The sequence below is a fragment of the Oryx dammah genome, unplaced genomic scaffold, assembly GCF_014754425.2.
Source record: "Oryx dammah isolate SB20612 unplaced genomic scaffold, SCBI_Odam_1.1 HiC_scaffold_2, whole genome shotgun sequence".
Lineage (NCBI taxonomy): Eukaryota > Metazoa > Chordata > Mammalia > Artiodactyla > Bovidae > Oryx > Oryx dammah.
The window spans coordinates 90,816,542-90,828,785 of NW_024070186.1; the positions used below are offsets into that span (position 1 = coordinate 90,816,542).

Below are 12,244 nucleotides of genomic sequence, written 5' to 3' on the forward strand. Positions count from 1 at the left end.
AATAAATAATACTTTCTGGAGGATGAAAACATCATTTAGAACCTCAGATTATCTCTATAATAGTTGTGTGTGTGGATATACACACACACATATATAGTGGTATATAATGTTCAATAAAAAAAAACAAAACCAAAAGGCAAACCTAAGTTTTATGATGACAATATAATGTGACCCAAATCCAAGACAAATAATAAGCTAGTTATCAAATGCATTTTTAAATTTTAAATTGGAGGATAATTGCTTCACCATGTTGTATTGGCTTCTGCCATACAACAACTTGAATCAGCCATAAGTATACATATGTCTCCTCCCCCTTGAACCTCCTCCCATTCTCTAAGCCCATCCTGCCCCTCTATATTATTACAGAGCACCCCCTGTCAAACACATATTTAAAGTAACTATATTCAACATGTTCAAGGAAACAGAAGAGTGATAATTTAGGAAGATAAAAGAAAACTTTAAAAAGACCCAAGTGGAAGGTCTAGAGCTAAAAAAGAACTGAAATTCAATTCCATGGCTGAATCTACCATTTGATTAGATACCACTGAAGAACTGCTGAACTTTTAAAGATAAGTCAGAAGAAAGTATCCAAAATGAAACACAAAGAGTGAAAGGCTAAAAAACACAAAACAAATAAAAATGTATGAGTGTGATAATATCTTAACAGCCTCCCAACACTAAAAGTTTGACGTTACTATTACAAGTTTGACATTAAGAAAGAACATTTAACCACGATCTATGTTTAAGTTACTATTTTCTTATACAATTTTCAACCTAATACAAATCCAGGCAAGGGTTTCTTTCCATTTTTAGGACTTAATTATTTTAAAAGAAACATTTAATGTATCAAACATATTAGATAAATTATACAATTTAGAAAGAATGTTTAACTACTTACATTCCATACGCCGAGCTCACAGCAAGGCTAGTAATCTGCTGCGGAGGTTCACCATCCACCCACACCAACTGAATCACAAGTTCTGCTTGATATCCCGGAGGCATCCGCACTGGTCGTGTTTTAACACTAGAAAAACAGAAAAAATAATTGCATCATATACAGTTTGAATACATATGCTCATGCTTATTTTCAGAATTCACAACAATAATCTTCCTACAGAAATACACAATGCCATGCACTGAGGGCATTATGCAGGTAAACAGTATCTTCTCGCTTTCTCAAAATACACCAAGTCACTTGTGATTTCTTAACCTTTCCTTGAAGTAGCTTTTCAGTCAGTTAGATCTAGAACTTTACTGGACTTCATGAGTTCCTTTTTCTCTTTTGATAGTAGTATTTTAAATTATTTTTATTATTATTTTCTTACACAATATTTGTTACATATGGGTAAGTCATAATGCATGACATTAAGAACTATGACCATTAATCTACAACCCAACTTGAGTTCAACATATTCAAAACCTAAATTCCTGTTCTTGCTCTCTAAATTTGCTCCACCTGTAGCCTTCTCTATCAAAGCTATGTTTTCTTTAGGGTCCTTCAGGGAAGGAAATGTATTAATTATTAATGAAGAATAAATACTGGGCTCTTTTCATAGATAGTCCCAAAAAAGATCAAGGTACCTCTTGGTGGACTCTAGACCACTTGACAACAACTTAATAAAAGAGGATATTTCATTTGGCAAGTTTCAAAGAATTATACAATTACACGTGAAGTTGTTTTAAAATTTGGCAGCAACTCTTACTTGAGGCATGGGATACTGTCCTTTGTTACTCCTTCACTAGCCACAGTGTTAGTGCTCCCAGAAAGACTCCTTGAAGGAAGCTGGGATGAAAGATCTGGAAATGGAGGACTTGTTTCTGGTTCTGGGGTAATAATATCTTCAATATCATACTGCAGTCGTACTTCTAATGACTTAAAAAAAGAAAAATCAAGTTTTGATTTCATCTAGGTTGTCATAATAATAATAGTGATAATCATATTAAAATATCTGGCATTTTTTGGTAATTATTATTCAGATTAGTTCAATTTCAATTAATAGTAGAGACACCCTAAACTGAATTAAATAGTAAGTTACATAAAATATTCAATGGCATTCACAAGAAATGTAAAATGTGTTTAATTCTTTCGAATTATAAGAAAGATACCTGCCAGTGGAGATAAATTTTCTATATAATAAATATTCCTTAAGGTAAAGTATAAATTACAATTCCACATATGATCAAATAAAAGGAGGAACTGGTCTGGTTAGTCCAATGAAAGAAACTAAATTGGATGTGTATGTGTATTTACATACACACAACACACTTACAAATTGTTATTTGTACAAAACTTTTTAGCTTTAAAAAAATCATTCAATCTTGACTTTGAATTAATTCAGTATAATTTTCCAAAATAAATTCCATATTTTATTAGTTTAGCTCTTATATAATTTCATTAGCTTGGTCAGAATTGCTTAATGAAAAAAATATGATAATTTAAATTGGAATAAAAAACCCTTTCTTTAAAGCTAAGAATGTTTAAAAATTACTTTATGACTACATTCAATGCTTCAAAAACTCAATTTTATAACACAAACATTGTCTTTCACTGTAAAAATAAGCATTTTTGACATTGAAAACAATTGCTTACAAAAAATAAATTATGGAATAGTGACTACAGCAATGTTATCCAAATTATTTTCATAATTATCTTAACACTTAAATCCTCTGGTGGCAATAACAATTATCAAGTGCTTACTACACTTAGATACTCTGCTAATGACTTTAACATAATATCATAAAACCCTATGAAAATGGCATTACAATTTCTAGTTTATCACTACTTCCTATTTTTCTATTTTATTTACACAGGAAATTATATGAGTGATGAAGCTGAGTCTTTACCCAGACTATACTACTGACTAATGGGGTCTTGTGACTTGTTTAGTCACACAGGTATTCACTGGTAAAGCCAGAATTAAAAGCTAGGCTTATCTGACTCCAATGTCTGGGATTTAACTACTATACTCTAAGAGCAACGTTTAATTTTATTCCCTAAGGTAAAAGCAGTTATATTTAGGCCTTTAATAGAAAATCTTTATTTTCTGATAAAATGGAGTGGGTAGAGAAGACCCATTATACACAGATGCCTTTATTTAGACTTAACTTATCCCTTAAGAGCATCATTATTTCAAATAATTAAACTATTTCATTATGTTTAAAAATTAATATTGGGTAAAGCAGCCCCATAATTATTTCCACCCTATAAAAAACGCTGCTATTTAAAAGATCAAAGTAATCTTACTACAGTTGATAGTCATTTATGGCAGTTAATTGACAAAAAGGACAACCTAAAAAATTTAATAAAGATATAGAACAAAACTTGCATTAATTTGACATTTATACATAAAATAAATCAATGCCTATATAAAACCTATAAGCTTAGTCTATCCTATTTAATAATACTAAATTTGATAGCTGATTTTGTCATTTTAATCCAAATTATTTTTTAACATAGTAAGTAACAAAAACAATTAAAAATTCTATGAATTGGATAACTGACCAAATACTGTACTTTTGATGGCTTAAAACCATACCAAGCACTAGTCAGAATCTATGATAATTGTTTTCTTTTAATAACTTGAAGTGTAAAAGTTAATTTTTAAATGACTTACCACTATTTCTGTTGTAATTTCATGTCTGCTGAATTTATAAATTATGACATATGCAGAGACTCCTGATACACAGAATATTCTGCTCTCTGGACACCAGTAGATCATCTGAATGGCATACGGGTCTTCCTCTACAATCTCACATGTTTGTTTTCCTTCTCCTACCTTCTGTTTTTCAAACACTTTTGAAGTTTTTAGCTTGTATAGCATCTGCAGAGTTACTATAAGATATTGAATCATAGTTATCTTCTAATTTGCACTTAATTCTTTTATTTTTTGAAGCCTTTTCAATATATCTGTTATATCACAAAAATTAAAATCCAAGTAAACAAAATTAACTACATTTTAACAAGGAATTATTCAAAGTCATGCTCTCATATCAGTACTGTTTAGCCGGAGGAAGACTATAGGGAAAAAATAAACATTCACTGAACATATATGGTATACCAAACAATATGTAGGACTTTGTGTGCATTCTCATGTGTTCCTCAGAAAAGTCCCCTTGTTTATTGATAAAACACTTGAGCTCAGAAAGTTTATAATGAAACTACTGAATCTACTTCTTTTCCAAGATTGCGAAGTCCTTTTTTTAAAAAAAAATTTTAATTGAAGTATAATGCGTTTCAGAATTTTCTTGTTTTCTATCAAACCTCCACATGAACCAGCAGCCATAGGTATACATATATCCCCTCCCGTTTGAACTTCCCTTCCCCCGTCTACCACCCCCACCCCCCCCTCTAGGTTGATATAGAGCCCCTGGTTAAGTTTCCTGAGCCATACAGCAAATTCCCCTTGCCTATCTATTTTACATATGGTAATGTAAGTTTCCTTGTTACTCTTTCCATACTTCTTTTTTTTCATTGTTTTCCCTTTTGATTGTTGGATGAAAGGTTGATGCTATTCAAGAGTTTATTCCTTTCAACAAATTTTTAGACATTCCTCCAGATGAGAAATACTTGTAATTTACCAGTTAGCAATATTAGGAATGATCTAGATTATTTTAGAAAGGTCATTTCTAAGTGGCTCTGTGTTAGGAAACAGTCATATTTCCAAAAAGTCTGGTCTGTGAATTGTTTTCAGGAATATTTATTTGGAGGAATATTATTTCCATTTTAGAACTGGATGATAGCTCCACAATATTAAGATCTCTGATCCTAAAAAGGATTCTTGAGAAAATTTCTAAAAATCTGGGAGTTCCTGCCAAAAGTGCACAATCTGAAACAATCATGAGAAACATTAGTCAGATTCAAAATGAAAGAGATTCTACAAGAGAACTGGCCTGAACTAAAAATGCCAATCATGAAATACTTAGCAACCATGCCAGACTAAAGAAAACTCTAAAGATAGACTGCTAAAATCCAACAAATAATCTGAGATTTTTTTTACTAAATGAGATATTATTGGAACAACTGGCTAAACTGAGTAAGATCTGGAAGTTAGAAAATAGTATTATATTAATATTAAACTTCTGATTTTGATAACTACAATTTCATTTCATAAAAGAGTACCCTTGTTTGTAAGAAATACACACTGAAGTATTTAGGGGAGCATGTACTGTTAAGAAGAACATCATATTTGTAGCTTGCTCTCAAATGGTTACAAAAAGCTATGTGTATGTATATGTTTGTGTGTGTATGTGTGTAAGAAAATGGAGGCGAAAGAGAAAGGGTGCAAGCAAGCAAGCGCTAGACTGAGAGCATGCATTTGGTGGAAGGGTGGGTGAAGGGAACACATGTATACACTGAAATTTGGGTAATCTTGCTGAAGGCTATATAATACTTCATAGTACATTTTTGTGATTTTTCAGCAAGCTTGATATGACATGGAAATAATAATACTATAGACATAATTATTTGACTTTGAGTTAACCAACAGAGATTATCCTTAGTAGGCCCAACAGAAGCTGGTGAGCCCTTTAAAAGAGAGACTGAGGCCCTCCCTGAAGTTAGAGACACACTCCTTTGAAAAAACAAATCACATGAGTTTTAAAGCTGCAAGAAAATGAATTCTGCCAACAATTACATGAGCTTGGAAGAGAACTCTGAGCTGCAGACTAGCCAACACCTCAACTGTAGTCTCTTAGACGTGAGCAAAGAGACTGACCCAGATTCATGACACAGAAACTGTGAAGCAATTTATGGGTATTGTTTCAAACTGCTAACTTGTGGTAATTTGCTGTGTTCAGTCAGTCAGTCATGTCCAACTCTTTGCGACCCCATGGACTGCAGCATGCCAGGCCTCCCTGTCCCTTACCATCTCCTGGAGCTGGCTCAAACTCATGTCCATTGAGTCAGTATTCCATCCAATCATCTCTTCCTCTGTCATCCCCTTCTCCTCCTGCCTTCAATCTTTCCCAGCAACAGGGTCTTTTCTAATGAGTCAGCTCTTAGAATCAGGTGGCCAAAGTATTGGAGCTTCAGTATCAGTCCTTCCAGTGAATATTAAGGATTGATTTCCTTTAGGATTGATTGATCTCCTTGCTGTCCAAGGGACTCTCAAGAGTCTTCTCCAACACCACAGTTCAAAAGCATCAATTCTTTGGCACTCATACTTCTTATAGTCCCACTCTCACATCCACATATAACTACTGGAAAAACCATAGCTTTGACTAGACGGACCTTTGTCAGCAGTCTCTGCTGTTTAATATACTATCTAGTTTTGTCATAGCTTTTCTTCCAAGGAGCAAGTGTCTTTTAATTTCATGGCTGTAGTCACGATCTGCAGTGATTTGGAGCCCAAGAAAATAAAGTCTGACACTGTTTCCATTGTTTCCCCATCTATTTGCCATGAAGCAATGGGACTGGATGTCATGATCTTGGTTTTTTGAATGTTGAATTTTAAGCGAGTTTTTTCACTTTCCTCTTTCACTTTCATCATCACTTTCCTCTTTCACTTAGTTTCTCTTCATTTCTCTCGTAAGGGTGGTATCATCTGTATATCTGAGGTTATTGATATTTCACTCACAATCTTTATTCCAGCTTATGCTTCATCCAACCCAGCATTTTGCATGATGCACTCTGCATATAAGTTAAATAAGCATGGTGACAATATACAGCCTTTGATGTATTCCTTTCCCATTGTGGAACCAGTCTGTTGTTACATGTCTGGTTCTAACTGATGCTTCTTGACCAGCATACAGATTTCTCAGGAGGCAGGTAAGGTGGTCAGGTATCCCCATCTCTTGAACAGTTTTCCACAGTTTGTTGTGATCCACACTGTCAAAGGCTTCAGCGTAGTCAATGAGACAGAAGTAGATGTTTTTCTGCAATTCTCATGCCTTTTCTATGCTCCAACAGATGTTGGCAATTTGATCTCTGGTTCCTCTGCCTTTTCTAAATCCAGCTTGAACATCTAGGAGTTCACAGTTCACTTAGTATTGAAGTCTTACTTGGAGAATTTTGAGTATTACTTTGCTAGTGTGTAAAATGAGTGCAATTGTGCCATAGCTTCCCTGGTGGCTCAGATGGTTAAACGTCTGTCTACAATGCGGGAGACCCGGGTTCAATCCCTGGGTCGGGAAGATCCCCTGGAGAAGGAAACGGCAATCCACTCCAGTACTATTGCCTGGAAAATCCCATGGACATGTAGTCCATGGGGTCGCAAAGAGTCAGACACAACTGAGCGACTTCACTTCACTTCACTTGAACATTCTTTGGCATTGCTTTTCTTTAGGATTGGAATGAAAACTGACCTTTTCCAGTCCTGCGGCCATTGCCGACTTTTCCAAATTTGCTGGCATATTGAGTGCAGCATTTTCACAGCATCATCTTTAGGATTTGAAATAGCTCAATTGGAATTCTATTCTCTCCATCTGCTTTGTTTGTAGTGATGCTTCATAAAGCCTACTTGACTTCTCACTCCAGGATATCTGGTTCTAGGTGAATGATCACATCATCATGGTTGTCTGGGTCATGAAGATCTTTTTTGTATAGTTCTTCTGTGTATTCTTGCCACCTCTTCTTAATATCTTCTGCTTTTGTGAGGTCCATACCATTTTTGTCATTTATTGTGCCCATCTTTGCATGAAATGTTCCCTTGGTATCTCTAATTTTCTTGAAGAGATCTCTAGTCTTTCCCATTCTATCGTTTTCCTCTATTTCTTTGCATTGATCACTGAAGAAGGCTTTCTTATCTCTCCTTGCTTACTCAGCAACTGAAGATGAATACAGCTGATCCTTGAACAATACAGGTTTGAAATGTTCAGTAGTAAATAGTATAGTACTACACAATCTGAGGATGACTGAATCCTCAGATGCTGAATCACAGATACAGAGGAACACTGTATGTGAGGGCCAACTATAAATTATGCCCCAACTGTAAATTATGGGTAAAGGGTTGACTGTGTAGAGGGTTGGTATAGCCAATCTGACTGACTCCCATGTTGTTCAAGGATCAACAGTGCACATATCTATTCAAATTAAATATAACTTCATTTCCTGTACTGGACCCTATCCCACAAAATTGGCAGACTGATATTTCTCCAATAACATCCACTGGTTTGAAGATATGCTGTTATAATGGATTACAGTAAAAATATTAAAGATGTTGCAAACTTTTGCAACATATGTTCTGAGTGTAATAAAATACTTTATTTAGAAATTAACTTCCTAAATTATCATCATGTATGCTTTCAGGGTGGCATGCACTTAAGTCATTAGAGTGTTAAACTGTCTTCTCACATTTTAAAAGATAAGGAGTAACTTAGAGGTGGTATGAAATAAGCAAAAATATCACTGTGAAATTAATTGTGTTCATGAAACAAACTCAGATTTACATGAAAAGGTTTATCAAAATAAAAAAAAAAAACTGTCATTCTTTGGAATTTCTCCTTGATCAACTGTTCTTTATTGTGAGGTCAGAAAGGGGCCTCAGAATTCATGGCTTTAAATCTTTTAATAATTTTCCTTTGCTGATGTTTTGTTCCACTGCTAAAGGACTCTAGCTTGCAGACTGAGACTGTCATTAATATTCAACTTTCTTCCCTCTGCTTTTCTGCTTATCACAGTCTTTCTCAGGTTACTTCTATAGTTTCAGGTATCACTTTAATGCTGCTTCTTCATTACATACCATTCTTGATTGTTCTTCCTAACTGATGGACATTTTTACTTGAATTTCCTGGTGTTCCAACAAAACCCAAACCTCCAGAACTCTCCTGTATTCCTATTTCCAAAGAGTTACCTCCATCTTGATGATTACTCATCTCACAAAATTAAGCGACATTACTCACTTATTCTCTCCTCCTAGTCCTATCAAAATCTTATCTTCCAAAATTCACACTAAATGTTACCCCATCCAAATACATTCCTGAATCTACCTGGTTCAAATAAATCTCCCATTTCCAATATCAAACAGAACTTGGGTTGTACTACATTTAGAGTTCTTACCATACTGTTTGCCCTATAAATGTTCTGAAGGGTAGGAATGGGTATAGTCAAGTCTTAAATATTTTTGCACATCCTTCAATGTTGAGCAGATTACTTTTTGTCCTTAAATTATGTAATTCTCAAGATTTCAAAAGAAAATTTACATTTATTAAATTATTTCTTTTGCTTCTCAGGTAGACAAGCAGCAAAGGAAAAAAAAAAAAAAAGAATAGTAGGACAAAAGAACTTTTCTAAGACCACAGAGTGAAGAAGTGAAGGAAATTCCTTGAGCAGAGTTACTCTGACATATGAATAATTTGGTACATTTTTTCAGTGTACCTTCCCTCTTATAGGTTGCTAATAAACAGTGATTTCAGTTCTGCCTATATCATAGAAAAAAAGTAAAGTAGAAATAATACTTTAAAATGATTTAGTATTACAGGAAATGCATTTTGGTAACACAACCATAAGTGTATGCTAAATATGTATCTAAAATGTTAACTGTCCAAACTAAAAAGTGGTAAATGGCTATGAGTAAATACTAACCAAGTTTTTTTCTATAATAGAAGGAAAAACTTACTTGCAGATGCATCCCAAAACTTGATTGATCCATCTGCATGCCTAGATAAGAAATAAATTAGCATTAAGTATAGTCAATTAAAAAATTATAATTGTTTGAACTGTATAAAAACTTGAATTACTATTAGTGATCCTATGGACTGTAGCCTGCCAGGCTCCTCTGTCCATGGGATTCTCCAAGCAAGAATACTGGTGTGGATAGCCTATCCCTTCTCCAGGGAATCTTCTCAACCCACGGATCACATTCAGGTCTCCTGCGCTGCATGTGGATTCTTTACCACTGAGCCACAGAGTACAGAATACTTCCCAACACATTTCATGAGGTCAGCTCTATCCTGACACTAAAGCCAGGGAAAAACATGGCAAGAAAAAAAAATGACAGACCAATATCCCTTGAGCATAGATGTAAGAAAAAAAATGTCAACAAAATATTAACAAATCTAATTTAAAAAGCATAAGGATAATATATCATAAAACTAAGTTTGGCTTATCCTGGAAATGCAATGCCAGTTAAACATTCTTAAAAATCAATCACCATATATATTTCATTATACTGTCACACTGAAAAAGAAAAACCATTATCATCTCAATAAAGAAAAAGCACCTGAATTTAAAGTGATTCACCACCATTACAGTGTTACAGGATTCTGTTTTTGTCTATGTATTTACTTTTACCAGAGAGCTTTATATTTTCATATGCTTTCATTTTGTTGTCTAACGTTCATTCATTTCAACTCAAAGGACTCCCTTTAGCAATCCTTGTGAGGCAAGTGTACTGCTAATAAATGGTTTCAGTTCTTGTTTATCTTAGTGAAAGTGAAAGTCGCTCAGTCATGTCTGACTCTTTGTGACCCCATAGACTATACAGTCCATGGAATTTTCCAGGCCAGAATACTGGAGTGGGTAGCCTTTCCCTTCTCCAGGGTAGCTTCCTGACCCAGGAATCGAACCAGGGTCTGCTGCACTGCAGGTAGATTCTTTACCAACTGAGCTATCAGGGAAGCCCTTTGTTTATCTTGGAAGGCCTTTATTTCTCCTTCATTTTTGAAGTACAGTTTCCTAGACACAGTGTTCATGGCTGGTTTTTCTTTTATTCTTAATGCACTTTAAATACATCATCCTCCCTTCTAGCCTATATATTTCTGAGGAGAAATCCAATGATAATCTCATGTAAGTTTTCATACACACAATGAGTAGCTTTTCTGTTGCTGCTTTTAAGACTGTTTCTTTGTCTTTATCAATTTGTTTATAATGTGTCTTAGTGTTGTCCACCTTGGGTTCATCCTCACTAGAGTATTCTGATACATATCCAATGAATATGGAAGTCCATTTACTTCCTCAGATTTGAGAGTTTTTAGCCAACATTTCTTCAAATAATTCCTCTGTCCCATTCTTTTAACTTTATCCCTCTCACTCATTATTTCTTATTGTCTATCTTCAAGTTTGCTGGTTCTTTCTTCTGATTAAATCTGCTGTTGATCCCCTCCAGTAAAATCTTCAATTCAGTCATTGTATTCTTGCACTTAAAACTTTATTTCTGGTTCTTTTAATAGTTTCTACCTCTCTGTTAATATTTTAATTTCACTCATGCATCACTTTCCTTATTTTGTTTAGTTGTCTGCCTGTGTTCTCCAGTCATGCATTGAGTTTCTTTGAGACAATTATTTTGAATTGTCATGTAATCACAGATATCAAATTCTTTAGGGTCAGTTTCTAGACATGTTTCTTGTTCCTTTGATTGGGCTGTGTTTGCCTATTTCTTTATGTGCCTTGTTATTTTATGTTGTGAATTTAGCATTTGAAAATACTGCCACCTGTTGTCAACTGGCTTTATACAAGGGAACACCTTCACCAAGCTCTTTGGGGTCTCTCAAACCTTCAGTAGGGTTGCGTCTTCTCTGGGATTGTGTGTATAATTTCCGAGCTACAGAGGTTTGCTGGTTTATTTTTTTCAGGAGCTTGCACTCTCTTGCTCCATCCATTATGTCTGTAGTACTGCAAGTTTCTTGTCATTTCAATAAGCCACTGAGCTCTCCCTTGTTTTCTGTGGATACCCGGGCATCCAGATTCTATCAGTATTCTGACTGAGGGGAGATAAAAACTAGTCTCTTTGGAAGTCCCTTGAAAAGCAGGAACACTGGATGCACAGTCTATTCCATAACTTCCTTCTTATTGATTAATATTCCTCGTTGAACATGAGCTGTGCCAATTTGTGGGGGGAGCTGACACAGCTGAAACAAAATGATTGTTCTCACTCATTTCAGAGTGGCTGTTCTGGCTTTGAGCTCCCCTGGGGTACATGATTTTCTAACTGGTTTCTAGAGTTTTCATAAAGGGTTTTAGACAATATATTGTTGTTAAATCTGTGTGTCTATGGGAGAACAAGGTCTGGGGTTACTTATTTTGACATCTTGCTGATGTCACTCTCTACTGACTCTTTATGAAGTATTTTTCTGTCCTTTTTCTCTTAACCTGGTGATACTATTATATTTGAAGTGAGTGTATTGTTAATGGCATACAGTTTGGTTATATTTTTTAATCCACTCTACCAATCAATGCCTTTGAACTAATGTAGTTAGACCATTTACATTTAAGCCTTAAAATTTCAATAATTACACTGTCTTTTTTTCAATGGATTTGAACTAATGTATTTAGACCATTTACATTTAAGCCTTAAATTTTCAATAATTT

General features: G+C 34.7%; 1 protein-coding gene across 1 annotated transcript in view; it reads right to left on the reverse strand.

The window, feature by feature from the left end:
- The window catches only part of STXBP5L (syntaxin binding protein 5 like), a 344,970-nt gene that overhangs the window by 130,202 nt on the left and 202,524 nt on the right, over positions 1–12,244 (reverse strand). The window contains exons 15-18 of the mRNA XM_040250785.1: positions 9,555–9,595; positions 3,615–3,832; positions 1,704–1,873; positions 899–1,024 (exon numbers count right to left, since the gene is read on the reverse strand). Of these exons, the coding sequence (XP_040106719.1) occupies positions 899–1,024; positions 1,704–1,873; positions 3,615–3,832; positions 9,555–9,595 (555 nt within the window). The remainder of the gene's footprint in view (positions 1–898; positions 1,025–1,703; positions 1,874–3,614; positions 3,833–9,554; positions 9,596–12,244) is intronic.